This window comes from Drosophila ananassae, chromosome 3L (assembly GCF_017639315.1).
Source record: "Drosophila ananassae strain 14024-0371.13 chromosome 3L, ASM1763931v2, whole genome shotgun sequence".
NCBI classification, from domain to species: domain Eukaryota; kingdom Metazoa; phylum Arthropoda; class Insecta; order Diptera; family Drosophilidae; genus Drosophila; species Drosophila ananassae.
In genome coordinates this window covers 12,734,873-12,758,119 of record NC_057929.1, presented here as the reverse complement: position 1 = coordinate 12,758,119, position 23,247 = coordinate 12,734,873, and the positions used below count along the sequence as shown (strand labels likewise).

At 46.2% G+C, this 23,247-nt stretch overlaps 1 protein-coding gene across 1 annotated transcript in view; it reads left to right on the top strand.

Annotated features, from left to right (window-relative positions):
* Positions 1–15,810: 15,810 nt before the first annotated feature.
* Positions 15,811–23,247, top strand: part of LOC6494362 (actin cytoskeleton-regulatory complex protein PAN1) — a 31,894-nt gene continuing 24,457 nt past the window's right edge. Inside the window, exons 1-2 of the mRNA XM_001960427.4 lie at positions 15,811–16,343; positions 21,014–21,902. Of these exons, the coding sequence (XP_001960463.1) occupies positions 21,081–21,902 (822 nt within the window). The 5' untranslated portion in view covers positions 15,811–16,343; positions 21,014–21,080. The remainder of the gene's footprint in view (positions 16,344–21,013; positions 21,903–23,247) is intronic.

Sequence of the window (23,247 nt, the reverse complement as noted above, 5' to 3'; positions counted from 1 at the left end):
CTCCAGCTCGGAGCCTGAATTTATAGCGCGTGAAAATTAAAGCTGCTTAAATGCCAAGACATAGCCCGGAGTACAGACTCAATTGTCAGCCATAAAGGCAATGTTGCTGCGTTTCTAACTTTTGATTGCTTTGCAGGCTGAAAGTTTGTTGCACTTGGCAACTAACATATGTGCGAGCAGTAGAAGTTTTAATAAGCATTTCAAGGCCCAGAACAGAGGAGTTGCCATGCACCTGAGCAGCACTTGACCCACTCCGTGGGAATAATTAGTCCCACCGTCCATTTTCCATTGGCCGTTCCAAGTGTTCAGGAGCAGAAGGGTGTCCTTTAGCCTGCTCCCTGAATTGCAGTTCTGGCCATGACGTGGCGAAATGTGATATATATGGCACATGCCACACTACACACACTGTGCTCTGTGAAATCCGCGCTGTATTTCAAGATTTCGCTGCCCATTTATCAGCCAAGAATGCGCTGAAAAGTTTCTTTATGCTTTTCTGCAGTCCCCTTTTTGGCCATTTTCTTATTTTTGGGGCTTTTTTGTGAGAAAAATGCTAACGGGTTTTAACGGATTTGACCCGGGGAGCAGTCGGAGTCGACAGCGCATTGCACAATTTTTGGCGATGCCTTTCCGAGCAACGTGCAGATTTATTGCATTCAACTTTCGTGTGACTTTCACAACAAACTTTTATGTCTTGAAACTTTTCAAGTTTACTTAAGCAACAAAAGTTTGTCCTGCTCGCCCATTCAGATTTTTCCCACTCTCAGGCGCGTCGAATTATTGCCAAAAAATAGAAGCGGGCTAGGCGATAAGGCCGAAATGAAGTGTTGGTAATATGCCATGAATTATGCACATTAAGTTGCACACACTGGCGTGTTGCGGTGGCTGCCGCTAATGAAAGCGCTGATGGCCGGGAATCTGCATCCGGCGGAACAGTGTTCCGGCCCTGGGCTCCGGAACTCGAGTGACACTCGATTGTTGCCGTAAATCATTCGATTGCCGAGATATCGATTTCTGGCACTACCATATAGCTACATAAAACTCGAAAAGCCCGCATTAGAAATATTAAAATTCCTGCTGTGGTTTCCCCGCCACATGCCACCACAAAGAGAAACCCACATTCATGTTCGTGTTCTTACGTATGTTTGGTGTATAGGTATGGCTTTCACTTGGCTGGCTGTGCCATTTGGCAAATTAAAAATATTGCCACAGGAGAGACGAAGCGGACGGGAGCCAGGATCGGCAACCGAGAAAAAATGGGAAAAATAAAACCAGAGTGGAAGTGGCAGTGCAACAAAAGTGGCAACAAAAATGAGCGAACCCAGCATATTTATGCCCAACAAAATCAATATCGAAAGTGGCACACAAAAACTGACTCCTAAAAAAATGGGGGGGGGGGGGGGAGGGGGGGGGGGGGAGCGAAATATTGAAATATTAGACAGACCCAGATATTTTCGCAAAGCTCCGAGCACCCACATGATCCAACTACGGATGGTTAAAGTTTTCCAGGACAAGTTTAAATTACCAGAAATTCTCTCAGGAGCTAAGTTCCATCACTTTATAAAGCTTAATCTATGGATGCTGGAAGTCCCGTGATTTATAATGGTTTCGAAAACAAATTAGTTCTGACCGTGTTCTCTTTAAAGATCAATCATGATGCTAAAAGGTAGTGTCAGTGAAAAATATACTGTTGAACTGCAAAACCATTTAAGTGCAGGAAATTGAATTTTCAAATGCGCCCGTGGAAGCCTCGGTAGCAGGGTGATGTGGCTGATACGAGTCTGTGGCAACAACTTGTTGTGGGAGCCGGCAGCGTTCTTCAGTGGCTTCGTCCTTTTCAATTAGAAGTACCTCCTGTCACACAGCTCACGACAATTTCCCGTTGGCCGGAGTGAGGCGGAAATTATGGCACGCCCATTTTAATCATTCGCTATTTCCGGTGCAGAATGCGTTGCTCCCGAAGTATCCATGTTTGGAAGGATCCTGTCGAATTCTCAGCTGCATAGGAACGTGGTTGTTCAGAAGTGCTGGCAGAAGTCGGCTATCCTTGTCCAGGATGGCGCTAATTGCACTTCTCTTCTGCAAGTTTAAGGTGCTCCAATGGGGGGTTGGCAGGTGGAGCAGGGTCGGTCCTGACAAATTCCGTGGGCACCGAAACCACGCAGAATTTATGGTTTCAATTAAAAGTTTCACCATTTCCGTTCATTTGCGGCGCAAACAAGCAGCCGGAGGCCAGTGGCAGGGTGGCTTGGAAGGGGAAGGGGACTCCCACGCAATACGGTAATGAGCCTGGACAAAAGCCCAGTCCAAAAACTTGTTACTTTTGCAGCCAGCTCAGCGCTTAGGAAATGACCAAAGTTTCGGCCATCCGGGTTGGCAATAAAAATGTGAATTATGTGAAAATTCTAGCTGCCCAGTGGAGGCAAAAACGTTACGATTTCAAGCAAAATGGTTTATCAAATAATATCTGCTTATGGATGAGAAATAGTACTCAACTACTAGCCCAGTTTTAGGGACCGAAGCTTGTTTCCTAGGTTTCATTTGACAGCCTCCAACAGATTGAGTGTTCATTGACTAATCGAACTGAAAATGCCGGAAAATTCCGGAATGAGCCAGAAAATTCGCGAATGTGTAAGCAGTGCTTGTCATATCGTCACTAATTGAAGTGCAAATATTGATGAGTGCCGAGCAAGTGCAAACGTGCGCTCATCCGCTAATTTGCACAATTCTCTCTCGTTTCGACGCATAATGCGCCGCAAACTATGCCGCGTGCCAAGTCAATGCCACGCCACAACCAACCACCGCCAACCGCCCACCGCCCACGCCCATTACGAGCCAGAGTATCAGAATGCAATTTCTGAGATTCGCCTAGCAGACAGAAAATTTGCAAGGACTAAATGGCGGCGCACTCTGGCGGGAGCAGACTCAGCAGAATTTCAAATTTATTCAAATCAACTCGTTCGAGGGCGGGGCATCCCCGAATGAATGATTCAATTAGGCATCAAATATTTACAGCAGACGTTTAAATATTGCGACAGCCATTCAGGCAGCCCGCCAGTCAGTCAAAACGGTCTTGAGTTCCATCTTTGACTGGAGATTTCCTCTCCGGAAACTTTTCTAATTGGCCGCCAAGTGCGTTTGGAGTCTCTTGAGCGGAGCGATGTCTTTCAGGGCCTTCCTCTACGGGACCACGGGAGCAGGATCAAAAGTGGAGCAACTGGGAAGGACAGCTGCATATTCAGGCAGTTCAATGTGTACCCTGCATAAATAAGTAAATAACTTTGGCATTGTTCCTGCCCTCCATCGCCCCCATTGATTTTGCAGACCCAGTTCTCTGTCTGCAATAGTTTCTGCAGATTTATGAGTTTTCTCTAGTATTCGCAAAATAGTTGTACGAATTCCCCGAGTGTGTGCTTGTTCAATTCAAATAGTTTGATTACAAAAGTTTTTCCATTGAACATGGCCAGGTGGAAATGTTGTTCTGCATAGCTTTGCTCGCCAATTTTTTGTTTTTAACTTTTTCAAATAATATTTGTGTAATGGGAGATGAAGGAAAGTGTGGGGTAATTTAAATTAAGGAACACAGACTTCACATTTGAATTCATAAAAGTTGATCAAGGTAATCTACTATGTTAGCCTCAAAAAGGCAAGCACACAGCATCAAAAGCCTTGAAAAAATTCTTCCAGTAAAGTTCTACGCTGGTCAACTGCTCTTGGCCTTTTTCGATAAACCCACTCAATGAAGGACGGTGCAGCTCCTATCGCCGCACATTAATGCGATTTAATTGGATTTGATTTGCAAACATTTTCGCCAGCCATCCAGAAAGCCACGCCAAGTTGTCGCTCAAAAAATAATACTCAAGCACTTCAAATATTTTCATAATTTTTATCACGATTGTAATTCTCGCCGAAAAGTTTTTGCATTCACGAAACTTTCCGTCCACGAATCCCCGTCCGGACTGGGCCAACTTTGGCATGCCAGCCCGAGAAGAAAACTTTTGGCGCTGACAATGAGCTCACAACAGATTTCTGAGTTAATTTCCAGCATCATTTTAGTTCGCTGCCGCTGCTGTGTTGTGTGCAACTTTCTTGGCAACAGCAATAACAATTGCCGGTACACGCTGCTGCACGCACCGTTAATAAGCCGAATTATATAGCCCTGAAAGTTCAGGCTTCTGGCGACTGGCTTCTGGATTCAGGATCCTGGCTGCCTACTAATTGGCTCTTAATGCGGATATTTACGGGCGAAGTGGCTTTAAGCCGACCTAAAATAGATCTCGCTGACAGACAAGCGAACACAATGCCATTAATCACCGGCCCTCAAGGTGCCTGCAAAAAGCATATATTCGGAATTTATACGGAACTCCCAGCGCACATGTCACATGCCGGGAGTTGGGAGATTGGGTGGTTGAAAGGAGAAGCCGCGTTTCGATTCCCGCCCACTTTGGATACCACATGGAGCGACAGTTTCGCCTTAAAAGGAAAAAAATCAAAAAGGACGGAATGGGAGCAGTAGCAGGAGCAGTGCTGACAGCGATAAATTCTAATGCCGGGTCAGCACTGCCAGGCACCACGCCCCCAATTCCAAGCCCACATACGCGAACGGTGGGCGGAGCTGACCAAAGCATGAAAAATGCTTTTACTTCCTTCATACCGCTTTTCGTTTTTCCGCTTTCCGGCTCCTTGTTTTTTGCTTCTTGGTCGAGGGCGAGGGACAGAAAGCAAGGAAGTTAACTGGCATTTGGTTTTTGTTTGGCCGAGGAAATATTTTTAGCGCGTGTTTGGTCAATTTCTGTCCCACCAATCCCCCTCCAACAACCTACCGGGCCCCGAGCCGAGCACATTTGTCACTTTAAATGCAATTTGACTTGTGCCCAATGCGCATAAGTTTTGCCGTGTTGTTTTTTCCATTTTTTTTCGGAATTTTCCAAGGCATTCTCCGGGCAATTTGTCGTGTCTTGTTTGGGACACAGGACTGGGATATAGAACACAGGACTAGGGGCGGCCATGAAAGGGTCTTCCACTGCCCGACTTGGTAGCATGCACTTGGGAGCGCTTAGAGCCGAGAGCTCAGCAGAATCTATTTTAAAGTGCTTCCTGATATTTATTGTCTGGCCCGGAATTGCAACAATTGTCTGCCGAAGGGGTTCCTCCGGGCTTTGCATCGAACCTTTTCAATCTGCATACCTAATTCTTGGACTCAATTCCAACACAAAACATAAGCTTAAAGAGCTACCTGATAAATAAGCCATAATTTGTAAAAAACCTATTCCTTCTAGGAACTAATAACATTTATTTTTTAAGCCATACAAGATAGGTCAATGGCTTTGATTTATTTTGTCTTTCAATTTAATTTACTTGAGTCGGAGCTCACTTTAAATCCTAAAGCCACTTAATCAGCTATGAACTGTAAGCCTGTCTGTAAACCTTAAGATTGCCAAAAAAATAATAAAGGAGATACATAATATTTGCATATGCGCTCAACTGGGGAAAATTACCCCGCGTACTGCTTCATTAGGGAGCCTGTGTTGTTGTTACTGCTGCTGCCTTGGTGTTCAATGAGCCGGAAATGTCTTCATTATGATTGCATGTGACCGGAGTCGAAGTCCGGAGTCTGTTGCCCGTGATCGGGAGTCGGATGCCAGCAGGATGCGAAAAAGAGGACCTGAAACGGAAGCGCCAAACTTTATTCGTTGCCTTGGTGTTGCTATGTTGCTGCTTTGCTGTTGCTGCTCTTCTGTGTTGCTGTGCTGCTTTTGCTGTTTACCCGCAAGTGCGTACGAGCGTGGCGTGGACTGGCGCACAATCTCAGTTCGCGACGGCCACGGGGGCGTATGAGTGATGGCGGCAGTCATGCAAACTGACAGTTTATTTACCCAAAGCCATTATTACCCAGAGCCGAGCGAGGAATCATGTGTGCCGGCTCAAATTATCGCACGAAGTGAAAAATTGACTGTGATTTATGTAATTATGTTAACAAAATATTTACTTGGCCACAATTGATGGGTTGTCCATCGAGCAAAGAGTCGAAGAGCCTCGGAGTTGAGCAGTCGAGGATATCCATTAGAAAGACATTAGCCGGCGGCAGCCCTTTCTCCCTGTAACTTTTATGAGCTGCACGCGACCTAAAATAGAAAAGGAAAAGCAAACCAGGTCGGATCAGCTATAGTTGGCCATAATGAACTCCCCCGTTTCGATGGGATCAACTTGGAAAGAAAGGAAAACTTTGTCGTGTTTATGACACTCCGCCCCAGCCCCACCAGTTTCAGTTTCTGACCCAATCCCCTGGCATCGATGCCACTTCACTTCACATCGACTTGTCAGGAGCAGCCGCCGGCAAGTTTTTGATGTGTCAGCCCTGAGAGGGGAGCAGGGGGACTTACAATCTAATAAACGAGCTGGCAAAAAAGAATAACAAACTTTCACTGACCTTTGTGGGCAGGGCTGACTCCATGAACTCAGATGAAAAATAAACTCGTACCTTTGAAGGACTCTACCTCTCACACACACGCAAATTGAAATGAATAATAGAACGTCATGAGCCAAGAAAAACAACCCAAATGAGACCCATTGTTGGTGGGTCGACTGCCTCTGTGTCCCTGGGGTGTGCGTGGTGGTGCCGGGCAAGGACAGCAAACGGCAAACAAACAAAAAGTGGGAACAAGTTGACACATTCACTTACCAGATTAAAATGAAGCCTCGGTCACACCGAGCAAAATATGAACTAAATTGGCCAATCATTAAGGAGATCTGCAAGTCTGCTTGAAAAAGCGTCAGTCGTACCTTTGATGTATATGAAAACAAATGTATTAATGTATAAAAACGGAATGAATATTACTATTTCTAATCCAATAGGTTGAATACACCTTAGAAGTTTTATTTACTCTACAGTATTTTGAAAGAATACACCTGAGTCGAACATTTGATTTATGGCTGTGAGGTCCGTTACATCAATGTCAGTTAATTGTCATTTATTTAGCCATCAGTTGCGGCTTTGGTGGAAGGAACAAGAAAACAGAGCACAATATTCGGCCCAATGGCCCATAAGGCCAAGTTCGGCAGAGTCAGCTGGAAATTGCTCAGCGAACTGTATTAAACAGGGTCATATGCGCAATTATAAAAAATAACAGCGAGGCTGGCTTCCCCAGTTCCTCTACATGAATGGCCCAGAGACCTGAAAAGCATTCGAGTTCTCCATGAATTTCCCAACGAATAACAACGGAAGTCGTCGAAGCAGCCTCTGAGCTCCGCATTCGTCATGGCTGGCTGCTGCGACTCTGGAAAATCATTCGAATGAAAAGCGGTGTTGGCCTAAGTGCTACGAATATCTGGCCGACAAGCCTCACCCTCACTTCACCCGCCCAGGCTCTCCGATTTATGGTTTTAACCCTCTAAAGAAATGACACAAAATAAAGCCATGCAAGATCTATTACTCGGTTTGTTCAACAAACTACAAGCTGCCTCTTTCCAAGCTATCGGTCTACATTTGCTTCAAGTTTTTCATTTTTAATATTTCCAGTCGAAGAACCTGCCACCTTGGAGGGTTAAGACACTTTATTTCAAATTTCGAGAGCTGATGCGTTTGATGATTTGTTTTCGGGATTTGTTAACAAATTGATAGCCACTGGGGAGAAGACTTAATTCTTGCACGCCACTGCCCACAACCATCCACTCCAAAGGCGCCTTGGAGTGGTGAGGGCGATAAAAACATATCTAATTGCAAATTAGATTCCGGCCACAGGTCACGTGTCCTCGAAATCGTGGTGGTCGACTGTGCTTACATGGGAGCGACATGGGAGCGAAGGCAATCGAAGATGAGCCGGACTAATCCCGTAATTAGAAATCCACGGTTCACTGCTTTTCCGACTTCCTCGCCAATGCCGGTGCAATTTGCCATTTTTCTGCTATAAACTTGAGAGAAAATCAATAGCGGCGGCTTTGCTTGGGGTCTTAGTCCTCATAATTTTCATAAAGTTGCCATTCCCAGCAGTTCTCCGCCTCCCGGATCGATTCGTTTCGTTCCCATTCGATTCAAGTCAAGGCGAACTGTGGCAAGTTTATGAAGCATTTCCTGCCGATAAGAAAAATGCTCACAAGGGGCAATGAAATTTATGCCCTGAATTCATGCCCCTTCGCAGCTTCGGACTCCAGCTGCCGGGTTTAATAATTTTCCGTTGAAATGCAACTTCATCGATTTCTGGCCTGTGGTCCTGTGGATATTGAGATAACGAGATTGCTTGTGATCCCAGGGGAGACGGAAATACATACATAGTCGGAGCAAGGGAACGGGGAAGGCGGCTCTAAAAGCTAAAAGCCAAAAGCTGCCACAGCCTTATCGCTGGAAACGCAAATGCAGTCGCTCAAAGTCCGAGAGACAAGTTAATTTATGCAAATTACTCATTTTGCGATTAAATACTTATTCCATTGACAAACAGTGACGTGGCAGGGCTCACCACAAGGGTAATTTGCAAAATGTAGCTAACCGCTCACACTGCCAGCTCTCGGGCTGGCTTTCAACACTCCCGGCTGGTCTTGACCAAGCAAACCAAGGCATCCAAGGCATCCGGGGAATGCGACTAAGACGAATGGAAACCGCATCAAAAGCAACTACCCACACCAAAGAGAGCCGGACGGAAGACGGAAAGAAGGAGAAGTGGACGGTTGGACAAGGATATGTCTCCCTCTATGTGTATATCCACATAAATCCGGCTTAATTAATTTAACCTGTCAAGCCGTTTGATTGCATTTGAATGGCTTCAATCGAATAAAGTTGAAATGTTACATGGCCAGCAGTTAGTGAAAAGCCGGAAAGCCGTGCGGCAAGAAGGAGATGCTGCCTGCACCATTTTGCTGCACCAGTCCTGACAGGGAAAATTGATTTTACTTCGTTTGCTGGCATTTCATTTCCCTCGCGTGCAGTTCACCGATTGTTTTGGAATTGATATTGAAAGCTGTCAATTTGCATTTGACATCGTTTTCCATTTTTGCCAAAAGTGCACTTTTTGCTCTTACTTTTCCGTCGAATCTCTCCAGTTCGCCGTACACGGCACACATATATATTTCCCTCTATATGTATATATTTGACATTTTTTCCTGGCACTTTCGTTGTGATTTTTTCAGTTGATTTGCCCGCCATTGCCAAGTGGGCGGTCGGTCGGGTTGGCTGCAAAATCGCTGGTTGACTTTGATGTGTTTGACATTGTTTTCGTTTTCCTCTTTTTCCGGACCCAGGGGCAGACCTCTGACCTCTGACGCCTGACTCCGGACTCCTGACGGCGATTTTGAATTTTGATTCGGGCATTGTTAATGTCAGCCTGGATGACTTTGTCGCGTGTCACGGCCCCTCCGCCGATATGCCGGAAAAATCCACGGCTCCTACTTCCCCACTTGATTAAAGAATTTTTCTGCAGATTGTCCCTTTTAATGGCATCATTTCAGACTATCAAATTATTATTATCGCATTATAGGCACGGAAAATTACGCGTACGTCAAACTATAATAAAGCCACATGCCAACAACCTTTTCCGCTTCGAAAATTTAATAAGGAGGAAAGCCAAATCTTAAAGCATGGCGTTGGCCGAAAAATAGCTCCTTAAATATTTACACGCGCGGCTCATAAATATTTAGGAAGCTGCGAGTCGAGTAAAAAAAAAAGATGAATGGGGCGAGCCGGGGAATAAATTGTTAACACGCATGTGCCGCGAAAATAATGCGAATGATGAAAATTAACTGAAAACTTTATTAAATATGCAACAGCGGGCGGGAGAATAATGAACGTTGAATGTTTGAACAAAGCGAAAGTCCTGGAGGTGGACGAGTTGGAGGCGCGGCATGGCGAGGCCTTCAAATCTAGGCTACAACTTGGCTTAATGCAATAACCGTGTTATGGGCCCGCCACAAATAGAAGCAGCCGAACCTGGTTGGGAGCGTGGGAGGGCTGCGGTGTTGGTGGCTGGGAAGGGACATGTAAATGGGAACATGGCAGTAACAATTCCCCTAGAAGTCAAGACAACGACACGCACACAGCAAAGCTTCATTGTGTGCGCTAGCCAGTCAGGACACAGTGAAATGCATTGGCCTGAAGGCACTAAAGGATACTCAGAATACCAGATACTAGGTTTACGGCCATGGAGCTCACAATAGAAAGCGGCGGGTGATGCCCAATACGGCGGGCTACTTTATTCATCCGACATTCATCCTGTCATTCATCCGCTTTTTCTCTCAGGACGAACTCGGATCTTCTGTTCCTAATGCTTGCCCTTTTTGGAATATTTCCCCACAGTGTATGGAATTTTTCTTCCAGAGCTATTTTTCTATAACCTGGCTTGTATTTTTGTATACTGCAGTTGTCCACCACCCTCCCATATTCCCTGTTTCAGCTCCAGCTTCAGTTACTGTTCCATTCTGATTCACGCTCACCTGGCAGAATGATATATGTGCGTGGCGTGCCTCGTCGTCGACGTTGTTCCTGGGCAGATTCTGACTTATGATACAGCCTATTCCGCACTCATATATGGAAATAAATGATTGTCGCTGTTCTGGGCCATTTTCAATTTCATAAGCAGGCAAGGCGGCAACCGTAAACGATCCGAACTCTGGGGGAATACCAATCAGGGCCCAACCTCCCCTCGAAGGTCACAGTTCGATTTCGGGTATAATTGCGAATGTTGGCCGTGGGCCGTTGCCGTAAGTGGATTGCTTTTGTTTCAGGTGGGTGTTCGGGCAAATATTTAAATTTGGAAAAATAATGTATTATATCATTATGCTCTGGCAGGAACACACAAACAGCGGGAGGCCACGCGCTGATCCTAGGTCCTGTTTTTGGTACTGCCTTATGCCGTTCCTGCTCGTTGGCTTCCTGCCAGCCTGCCAGGCCGCCTGCCTTCTTGCCTGCCTGCCAATTTAATTCGTTTGCATAAATTTTCGTTGGTTTTTTTGTTTCAGTTTCTGCTCTAGGTCACAAAACCCGAGGTCCTGTGGTTTTTTAAGCGCGCCAAGCTATTCCTCCCTTGGCTTTGCTTTCCACCGGTTTCCATTTTTATTATTTTGTTGTTTTCCTATGCAAAATTCGATATTAATGTGCTTGCAAATGCTTTAAATGATTTGGGCGTTTGAGAGGGTTTCGCCGAGCAAAGCCTTTTTGAGAGTAATTGACAAGTAGGCTACAAGTTCCTGGCATCTTTAAGTTGATCAATAATTTCCTTGACCACTGTTTCCCATCGAGCCCTAACCGTCGCCGACTTCTTTGGCCCCACAGTGACCCCACTAGCTCACTCTTTCGTTCGGAAACTCCAACAATCGCTCTGTTCTCTGCGGGTTTTCCTTGGAGGGTCATAAATCATCATTTATATTATTAACAAGGGATCAAAATGGACAAGCAAGCTACACCCGGACACACAAGGCCAACACTTCCGTATGCATATGCATTTGCGTGTCTGCGAGTGTGGTTGTGTGTTAACCGGAAACCAGAGCAGCCGCAAATGACAAGGGAGTGTGTACATCTAAACTGCTCCTGCTTCTCCTCGCAGCGAAAACATCAAAGTCCTGTTTCGGTAGCCCGAGCGCCAAAGTGTAGCATATTTATGGGCGCAGCAGGACAGGAATTCCCGGAAAGCTCAACTGTACAGTCACTCGCGAAACTCTGATGCCAGGTCAAGATTGCCCAGCCACTTATTGAGTACGGTATTTAATTACAGTCCCTCAAAGGCGATTGTGTGAGTCAGATAAACGTAGCTTCGGGGAAAAAGGGTCCAAGAACTTGAAAACCAAGGTTAAAAAGAGGATATGACAGCACTTTTGAAGATTTCGTACTCATTTTTAATAGGCACTCGGTTAAAATTGATTAAAGACAAATAAGATGTTAGTTTCACATAATTTTTTTTTATTAACCGGGAATTCCTATTTTTGAAGAACATCCTTCTGCAGGTAAAGCATGTAAAGCCATGACTCATCAGCTAGTTTTCATTCCGGTCTAAGCCCGTTTGGCCGGGTTAACAGTTCCACCTTTCTACCTCTATCCCCACTGTGTGTGTGAGTGTTTGTTTCTGTGATGGACTGCCGTACTGCGTTTTCTGCCCTCTGGCCAGGATTGGAGGCGAGGCTGGCCGGCAGCTTTGCATGTTTTATGCTTCTGACCCTAATACCTGCGGACAGACCTTCCGTGAGTACGAGCCAGAGCCACAGCCAGAGCCAGAGCAGGGCAGGAACAGGAGCTGCATGACATGGACTAGGAACAGGAGTCGAGCGTGTGAAGCTGTTTTTGTCTTTGGGCTCCTGGCGCTAAGCTCAAAAGCAAACACAGGTGTGTGGGGATTAAGGGAGTTCTTGTAGTTTTCCTCAGTTTTTCATGCCCTTCGTAGACTCTGTTAAAGGGTTTGTTAATAAATTTAAGATGAAACACCAACGGAGAGAAACGATTGAAAACTTAAGCTATCCCCTATTTTTTATAAATATTTATAATTACAACGAGCTGTTGCGGCAAACTTAACAAATTTAACCAAAAAAGATTTAATGAAACGGCCGCAGTAATCGATATGAAAGGAGGGGATGCCCTCAAGGACCAAAGCAAACATAGCCGGCAAAGAGCAACTCGCATTCAAAAGCGAGCCCCGCAAACATTATGAATTATATATATTCTAATTTGGATCTTATCGCACTCATTAACACCTTAAGGCCCGCAGGCAGGCCTTTAGAATTGGCTTCCCTGAGCTGAAAGCATTCCACGGGGTTTCTCTCTAACCCGATAAAGGTTATCTGGCTAAGAAAATGGAGCATAGCTGGTATTTCATGAGCCACCAGCCAGTGTGTCAAGGGTGGAGAGTACGGAAAAGGCCCTGCTTGAGGATCTGCGTTCACAATATGGCCAATCGACTATTGTCAATTGGCAATTACCAATTACCGATTGCTGTTCATCAGCTTTCGGCTTAAATTGAAAGCCTTACAATTGCAGCTCAGGCATGTAATGAAATAATGGAACAAAGTGCAACACGGACAAAGGTTGCGAATGGCGATAAGGTGGCGGGGGCAGGTGGCACGCCGGTGGGCCGGCGGGCGACACTTGTGCAGCTTCAGCAGAATTTTTAATTAAAATCTTTGTGCTCCCACTGTGCGTGCTTAATTAATTGTGCTTTGGCTGCAGCGGCGGCAGCAAGGAATCCAGCTTCTGTTTGGCAGAAAAAACAGCGCCAGATAAGCAACAGATACGGATGCAGAATGTTAATTTCCACTCTCGAGTGAAGATCTCTAGAAGAAGTGGCCGACTGGCCCCAATTATTTTAAATTTCGCTTTATCTAAACTTTAAAAATTTTTTTAAATTTTCCATCGCTTAAAAAGAAATTCCTATGAATCGTCGACGACTGTGATTTCCTTTTTCAAATGGGGTTCGTTTTTATAAAAACTTTTTCTAAATGCATAAACCCGTCGGCTCGTACAGGATGCTCCTCCTCTCCTGGACTTTACTCCCCAAAAGACACACACTTTCAGGCTAACACGGTCTCGGGGGCGAAGTGCTTTCAGCACAAAACAAGTGTAAATCAAATAAAACCTAATAAAATATATAAAGGGGCGAAGGTAGGTTGCCACACGCCTCCCGCCACACGCACACGCATATGTGTCCCACCCACGCACCCACACACTCAACGGCCCAGATGGGCATGGAAAAAAGGGAAAACGAAACCTAAATGGCAAACGAATTGAAGTCAGCAATTTTATGTTTTATTGCAATTCTTGCCTTTCACGCCACCACCCACGCCCCGTGACCCACCCTCCGTTAACCACCCACGTTCTATTTTATGGTTACCTAGCATCCCCTAAGGTCGAGGAGTGAGCCCTTCTCTCTATTTTCCACGGTTTGTCAGGGGGACACCAAAGGACTCCGCTTCGTATAGAACCGTTTTCCACGGGGCATCAAAAGGAATAACTCTGCCCGAAGCTGGTGAAATCGCTTAAACCGAAGATTTTTTGCGATTGCCGCTGGGTAATGGGGGTGCCTGCCGAAAGGAGTTGGGCGATGCGTTTGGCTGCAGGCTGGCGTTTGCCCCCGCTCCTGCATTCCCTGCCCTACTGCCCCGCGACCTGCGCATATGTCATAAATGGGGTCTGATTCTGGGTCTGGGTCTGGGTCTTTTGGCCCCTTGCGAGGACAGGGTGGAAACGCAACTGCGACTTACTCATTGCTTTGTTAGTTATATGTATTCTTCAAATGGAGGAATGGAGGGAATATAATATTGAGAGTTCTTCTCGAGTGAAATCCAATGTTAGAAAAATAGAATCGACACATGAGCCTATGCTGCTGTCCTCGGATAACCCAAGAACATATCACATAAGGGTATCCAAAATTCAATTTGGGCAACCCCCGCCAGGCGTTTTGTTTATTCTTTTATCGGTCTTTCTGCGGCAAGTGCGCTGCAATTGTGAGGCAGTTATAGATATGGCGGGATAACTGTCTAAACACAAGGACACGGACACGTACACGTTTAGACGTATGCGTGGGCTCTCGGCCAAAGTGCGGCAGTGTGCTCCCGGGGAGGTATTCAAGCGTGTTGTTGTTTGCCCGGCCCCCGGCTAAGGTTTTTGTATTGAAATCATATCCATCGAACCGGGGTGGGGCTTAAATTGTTTTGAAGCACGCATAAATTATGGAAAATTGTTGAACATGCATAATTTATGGCTAGCAATATCAAAGTAATTCAATAAATGGGTCCGAGAACAATAATTTATTGGGTGGCTCGATCTCGATCGTAGAACCTCAAAAATATGCATCTTTGCGGCATAAATTGTGTGTTTTTATCTTCACAAGCGAATTCAATTTGAAAGTCAATAATTCATTTCTGACCATAGAGTGTTGAGAGTTGAATTAAATCTAAATTTCATTTGTGCGATAACATTGGGAAACGGCCATCGATTTGCTTACTTTCGAGGCTGCACAACATTGTGGTCCCAGAAGCCGTAGCCGAAGTTGGAGCCGCAGCCAAAGAGAATGCGGATGTGGATCCCGGAGGCTGCTCACGCCCGGGCCATAAAACTTTTATATCAACTTATGTACACTTACAACGGCCATTATAACGCATTAAACATAAACGCTGTTTCATGCACTCCCCCTTGGTCCACGACCGCCCAGGAACTCCTCCTCCCATTGACTTTTGCCGCCTTTGTGGAGCTATCTAATTGCCAATGGAGGGCAACCCTCACACACTCCACGAACTTGGCCAAGGGGTGGTAATAAATCATTGGCTATGACGGCGCCTGCTATAGCTCCTACTGCTGATGCTGCAGCAACCTCATCGAACATTAAAATAATTGCAGGACGCAACTTGGCCAATGATTGTGCACTGTTCGTGTTCATTAATGATAATTAAAAAAGTTTGCCCATCAGCTAGTTCATTAGGGGTATGCCCAAGTGCCGGGAATCGGTTTTAGCCAGGACATCAGCCTCAGGCTTTGGCTCTTACTAGCCTTGGCCGCTTATGCTTCCGGAACAGCTTGTTGCATGTGCTGCCTCTGGGCGTTGCAATTGCAGCTTCCTCTTCGATTGCAGAAGTCATATTTCAGTGCCCGAAAGTAGGCAGAGGCCAATTGATGTCTTCTCTGTCCCCGCTTGTTGTTCTGCCAAATGTAAACAAACATTTTCCACACACATTGATGGTGGGGACAAGGGGGATGGGGAGGAGTTTCCTGGAAGCCACATGCACGTGCAGATTACGAGAGAAGGCTGTCCGACGCGCAGACTCACCAAAGGAGGCCGAAGAGCCCGGAGAGCCCGTGTTGAGTTTTCCAAAAAACATTGAAAAGCCATTGTTCGGCTTCTGAGCCAGTCAGTTTATTCGCGCTTTCCGCCGGAGCAGCTTGGGAAGAGCTCGTGTTTTCCGGGGCTGGCACCTCCGCATTGGCCAAGAAACGAGAATTTTCCGCGAGTTCAGCTGGCTAAAGGGACCATCATTACAATTAAAATAGTTCATATTCCAGTGATCAGTGATAGATCCCGAAAAAAGGATACAATACGCAAGGATATAAATCGGCAGGTCAAGTGGTCCTCTAGTTGTTTTCCCGTCGGTGGCCCTCACTAGATGGCTTTGACATTGGCGCCACATTTGCATCCGGGCAGGTGTAAATATTCATTTCTGTAGCTGGCAAGTTGCTGCCTGCTTTTAGCATAATTAAGCGCATTAGGGCGGGTCTGCACCAGCCCCGCCCCCTGCAGCCAACAGTCCTGCTCCTGCAACTCTCGTCCTGCAGCGTCCTGCGGCGCCACAAGGAAAGGACAAAAAACTTGGCCAAAGCCTTGAAACTTTGAAGAGTAGCCGTCAGTCAAAGCAGCTTTAAGGCTCCAAAGCAAACGAACTGCATGGTAAGTTGAAGTTGTGTTGTTGTCAGTGGTAAGGGGAGGGACGGAGAGGGAGGGGGTGGAGAACACCCGCAGCACTTAGCTGTTTTCGAGCTTTAGCCACGCTGCTCTTGGCCAAGTTAGCAGCTTGTTTATACTTGGTTAATTGAAGCCCTGACTAAAAGTCCGAGAAACTTAAATTGAATACTGCACTTGCCAGTCTTAATTATGCAGGGTACGGGCCTAGAATTTATCTCTTGGGGGTGGGAGGCCCAGAAACTCAAAAAACCCAGCTCCATGTAGATTACTGGGCTCTGAAGCAGAAGTCAATTCCTTACAATCTGCTCCAGCTCCAGCTCCAGTCAGTCTTAGCAAATCCCTCAACTACAATAGTAATCTCTCTATCAGAATTTTCCTGTTCCACGTCTCGCTTCTGAATCGAAACGAAACTTGAATGGCTTAAGTGATTTAGCAATTCGATCGCATTCGTTTTTGTTTACAGGCAGTGGGAAAAAATGTTTAAGGTGAACTAGACTTGTGATAGGGTTCCTCCTATGACTCTGTTCAGCTGAATAGATTGGTCAACAAAATCTAAATACAAAACAAAGAACAATTTAAAGGACTTTGCTTCTACAGTAACTTTTAAATCTTCTTTCAGAAGTGATTCAAGTGCGAAGGCGCTCATTATTTTCCCCCAGTGTCGAGTAGTGATGTTTCCCGTTTCGGGTCGGGATTTGTTGCCTATTTTCGGGCTCTGCGGAAAACTTTTTAAGTGCCAAAGCAAGAGGCGTAGAATCAAATTAAAAATGGGGCCAGCGCACTATAAGGAATATCGGTCGGTGTGCAAATAACACGGAGCAGTCTCCGGCTTCAAATTCAATTTTAGGAGCATATCCCCCAGGCCCTCCCCGCTCAATAGTTAAGCGGAAATGTAAGTCCCCGGGGGCAAAGGCATCACGGAGTCTTGGAAGTGTGTCAAAGTACGTAAAACTGACGGAGGGATCAATCGAATCGAATCGAATCGGAACAGAAAAGAAAGGAAGGCCCAGGCGAAGGCGAAGAAAACCAAACAGCCACGAGCCATAAAAATGGGGCAAAACGAGTGGGTGAGACGTCAAAAGAAATTGAAATGGAACTCAAGCAAAAACTACTTTGTTTGCGATTAGCACTTGGCCGGATTATGGGCGGCGGGGCTGAGGCACTCGGAGAGGCCGAGAGGAAATGAAATGTGTGTCAATATATTGATTGAATAATGGTCTACATATTGACAAACAACTCAAAAGGCACTCGACAGGCAGGCAGTCGTAGACGCATTCCAGTCAGCCGGAACAGGGGAGGCAACAGGCCTGGGGAGGCCTGGGGCTGCAGGAAGCGGAAGTTACGCACACACACCCATACTGGCACAAGGATGGGACCTCTCATAGAGACATGCTCGCATGCTAGAAGCTGTCGAATCGGCGAATGCAAAGTGAGACATCAAAAGCATTTCGAGTGCCTCGTCATCAATGTGAGGCAGCTGCTAGCGTCCCAAGAATATACATACTACTATGTATGAAACTGGGGATGGAGAGGTCCGTGTCGATCACGAAGATGAAGATGAAGATGCTCCCTAGACAGAGCGGTGGCAGAGGCGGTGTGTCCTCGTTGTGTAACACGTGTTCCTTTAATTAGATAAAGTTTGTTTGCATTACAAACATACTGGCAGCAATTTGGCCCTGTGCTCGGTTGTCGATGGCAACGCTTCTTTGGAGTTTTATTTTTTTGCCACCCCTCAGCCTCCGCCGACTCTGCCACCGTCTCCGTCGCCTTTTCTGGCTTCTGGATGAGAACTCCCCAGCGGGAAAAGTTTCTCTTTGGGGCATGATTGACTGACGCACGTCTAGTCAAATAAAAATGGCAAATAGAAAAAATAAAAGTAAAAAATATGGCAGCCATCTTATGCAAATAATTCCATTGAGTGGATCTGTACAAAATTTCGCCCATTTTGTTACGTAAAGTTCTGTCGTATTCGTTTTGGCATAAACTTTTGTTTATTTATTTTCTTTGTGGCTATTTTAGGGGAATTTCTTTTCCTGCCCTATAAATTTTGAATCATTCATCAGGCTTCATTAGTTCTCAAAAAGAGCTCTTGAAATTCTCCATTTTGATTGAAAATTAAGCTGCAAATGCCACACAGAACACAAATATTAAGGTCAGCGTGCACATATTTAACGAGCCGAAAGCCACACTTGCGAAACGGCCACAAAGGCCTTTGAGATTTCAAGGCTTTCTTCCACGCCCGCCACCCGGCCACCTGGCCACCCGGCCACCCCTTTCTTGCCTCACCCCTCCCCAAGGCTGCTTGCACTCTTTGTTTCTTTGTTTGTTGCGCAAGGCGCAGCGCCAACTTGTTGTTAATTAAAAGCTCACAAAAGTAGGTAACATGCATATTAAACTCGCACAGACAGGACGGCCCGCTCTCAATTGTTGCACACACGTATTAATTCAGGCTGAATGCCTGAGTGTGTGAGTCGGAGGCTCTTCCTCTTCCTTCGACACAACAATGAAATGGCGACCATTGAGGATGATAACAATGAAGGCCGGCTCTGCCAGGCACATAAACTTGCCAAACAAACACAAGGAAAGTGCGCAGCCAACAACAATAACAACGCCGTCAAACAATGCCAACAACAACAATAAAACACACTAACACAAATCTTTATTTAAGCATAACACAGTGACTGAAAAAAATAAAGAACGGAGAGCAAGAATGGCCGAAAGAAACCAATTCAATGGTGGAAGCCCGCAAACACACAAAGCCATGAAAGGAGACCCAAAGATAGGGGAAGGGCAAGGGAAGGAAGAAAGATGTGGAGGACCAAGGGCGGTCCAAGGACCTGCTAGTAAAAATTAGAACAGTCAAGCGCCTCGGGATATGCAACACATAAAACTGCCATCCCAAGCTGCGAAGGGGACTTGAAGCGCCTTTAACTTGTACCAGTCTCTGGGCCCACACGGGCGATGCACTCGGAGAAAATTAATACGCCAAGGGGAAGGTTTTGTTTGTCATGCATTCCTCTTAGTTTTTTTCCTCACATTTTTCTCCGTGTGGCGCTCATGCAGTTGGCCAGCCATTTCCGTTTCAATGTCTCCCGTTCAGTCCGATGGCAGTTAGGCCATTCCTTTTCACTTCCACTCGATGCCAGTTTAAACTTGGCACGGCCTACACACGCACACACTCACACACTGGCGGCCTGGTGTGCTCCCCAATCTCCCTCTGCGGCAAAGTTTTCCCTGACTCCTTTGGGGAGACAGGACGCAAGGCTGCCAAAAACTTTGCATCGCAAACTTTTCTGCATATATTTTCCACAAAACGGATGCTTGTTTTTCATGTCTGCTGGCTTATTTCGTTTTGGGGTTTTCGTTTAGGTTTTTCCCCGCCTCGCCGCCACCCCTTCCGTGCCACCGCCCCCGGCGGCCATATTCACTTAGAGAGCCCCCTCAAAAAATTCAAATGCTTTAATCGCAATTTATCAAATTGGAGGAGGCCGAGCCGGGCTAAAAAGTTTTTGCCGTTGGAATTGGGGCATTGTAAGCGTTTAATTTGTCAGCCATTTGCTTAGTTAAAAGTTTTCCATTTCCCCTTTCACAATTCCAATTCAACGTGCGTTGTCGGGGGTTTTATTTTTCGATGAGGAATAAATCCAAAAGCTCGAACATGGTTAGTTTAAAAGGAGGGAAATAAAACCAAAATACAAATCTATTAATTATAAATACAGCAATATATGACTTGCACATTGAAACTGTATTTGAATTAAATATTTAGTTTTCTTTTAATATTTAAACTTCAACCAGCTGAACTCCTAATATCTATTTAAAATTCGGAATTTTCATAAACAATGCCTTGCGATGTCTTTATCATGGCCAATTCTCACCCCATCCTTCAGCGGAATGCCTTGATCGATTTGTAGATAGATTCTGCGTCAATCTGCATCAAAACCTGCATACAAAATTTTCGATGCATGTTATCCTCATTTTTGTGGGGCATCGCTGACAAAACACTGTGGATTCATATTCGGCCCCTTGCGATGTCTCTATCTTGGCCAATTCTCACCCCATCCTTCAGCGGAATGCCTTGATCGATTTGTATTTCGATTCTGGGTCAATCTGCATCAAAACCTGCAAATAAATTTTTCGATGCATGTTATCCTCTTTTTTGGGGGGCATCCCTGACAAAACACTAGGGATTCATATTCGGCCCCTTGCGATGTCTCTATCTTGGCCAATTCTCACCCCATCCTTCAGCGGAATGCCTTGATCGATTTGTATTTCGATTCTGCGTCTATCTGCATCAAAACCTGCAAGCAAATTTTTCGATGCATGTTATCCTCTTTTTTGGGGGGCATCCCTGACAAAACACTAGGGATTCATATTCGGCCCCTTGCGATGTCTCTATCTTGGCCAATTCTCACCCTATCCTTCAGCGGAATGCCTTGATCGATTTGTATTTAGATTCTGCGTCAATCTGCATCAAAACCTGGAACACAATTTTTCGATGCATGTTATCCTCATTTTTGTGGGGCATTCCTGGTAAAACACTTGGGATCCATATTCGGCCCCTTGCGATGTCTCTATCTTAACCAATTCTCACCAGATAATCAGCAGTATTGCCAAAAAGTCGAAGCTTTCTAAACGTAACTTTTCCTCTTTTCTAGGCTTTTCCGGCATGCAGCCATCTGGAGTAAATTACGGCTAAGCCATGAGGCTCCTTACCACCCAAGGATGTCCTCTTCTGAACGCAACTCACCCAGCCACGGGCAAGGATCAGGAGGAACTGGGACTGGATCGGGGGCGTCTACGTATCGCACCCACCAGCGCCCACCTGATGTTGAGGAGGCTCTCTCCTCGATGCTATGGACTCCTTATGAGCGCACACCAGTCCCTAGCTCTTCGGAGGAGGAGGCCGAGGAGGAAGATGACGACGAACGACTCAATCGGCAGCTCCGCAAGTCGCACAGCAGCTATGAAGCCTCGGACCTAAGCCGATCGCATCACCCCCACCTTTTCCCTACCTTCGCTCACCACCGACAGGTCCTGGATAGCGGATCCAATGCCCTGCTCCTGCCCCCCGTGCCTTCGTTTCCGCCATTTAGTTTGAGCGCCTTCGATGCGGCCATTTCTGGCTTCGATTATCTCGGGAAAAGCGGATTTTCGAGTGACGGTGGCAGGCGAAACCGATACTCGTTCCCCGCCTATCTGGGTAGTCCTCCCGGCAATACTCTCACCCAGTGGTGCTCCTCGGCTGCCGCCTCAATCAAGGAGCCGCCCTCTTACGACTCATTGTATTCCTCCACCTCCGAAGCCAAAGGTGTTCCTCCGGCTCCGCCCGCCTCCCTGCTCCTCAAAGCCGGCGTGGGAGCGGGTCTCGAACCATGTGATAGATCGCTACGATCGCCAACGAAAAAAGCAGCAGCTGCCGCGGCAGATAAGGATCTGAATAAGGATGTGCAGGAGATAGTAGGATCCCAGGCTGCTCCACTAACGGCTAAAGTTCCCGCTGGACTGGGTCTAAAGCGCTCCTTTACGGATGACTACATATCGCAGGTGAGTTTGTGCGATGGCCTTAAATTATTTTAAATATATCATTCCCTAGCCTAGAGATTTATTCAAAAGGCTAGAGGCTAGCCCATGTAGAAAAGCGATTACCTGCCGAGAGAGCTCACCCCCATAAACCCCCTCCCAGGGTTATACTTTCAGATGCTTAATGGAGCACCATCAAATTTGATGTCAAGGGTTCAACATAAACTGCTTGGCGCCGTCAATGGGAAATTGCGGGACCCGGGCGCGAAATGGGAGCGCCAAGTCGAACTGTCGCCTTATCGAGCTCATTGACAGCCTCGTACTCCGTACTCCGTGCTCTACAGCCCACTCCCGCCATCCCATTGTAGCCCCGATAAGGGCTAATGCTTCACTTAGGCCCTTAAGTGCCCCGCTAGCATCCCTTGCAGATAAGCGCCATATGTTGCCTATCAGTATCGAACTCGGAGGGGGCAGGGGCCGTGTGCAGAGGGGGCGTGGTTTGTTTCCACATATTAAATTTTATAGTCATATGCATAAAGTATGGCATAAAGTACTGGCATAGGGGCTCGCATGCGGCCGTGTTGTCAGTGCGCACTTTATAATTTGTTTATGTGGCGTCAGCGAAACGGAAAATTGACCGCACAAAAATGACAAAGCGAATGGGGGGATAAGTGCATATGACAATGGGATGTGACAAGGGAAACAAAAACACCAATTTGCATTTAAAAAACAAAATATTCCATCAAAACAACCGCAGCCATATCAATCGAAATTAAAGCCGATACCTTTTATTAATGTTTATTATAGAATGGTATAGGCAAATTTTAGATTCTTTTTCCCTTTCAAAAGATTCAAAAAGCCCTTTTCTGGAGATTCAAATGCAGAAATTACTTTGATCTGTTACAGATTATTTCCTACTGGTTCTTTGAGTCTTCCATCCTCTCGGAGTTTGTGGGGCCTGATCCGTTTCTAATGTCAAACCCTTCATGGCTGGCCGACTTTAGGCAGCACTGACAAATGGCTAAGACCAAGTTATTGCCCATATGGTGGGTCGCACAGCTCTCCGCCCAATCCCTCCGATATATGTGTATCCCCACTGATGTGGTGCGTAGCTTTGATGACTGGCTCATGACGAGAGGTTTATGGGCAAGAAGTAATGAAGTTGCCAGCGCGCTTTTCCTCACCAAGCACCGTTAGCTGGCGATGAGTTTGGCTTTTTCGGCACCACCACCCCCTCCTCCATGGACGATGATGTTGCTGCTGTGATTGCAACCAACTCGCAACCAAACAGCAACGCAATCACAGTGCACAAGACTGAACAATAAGTTCCGCAGGAGGAGGGGGGCCAACAGTAAATCACATTATATTT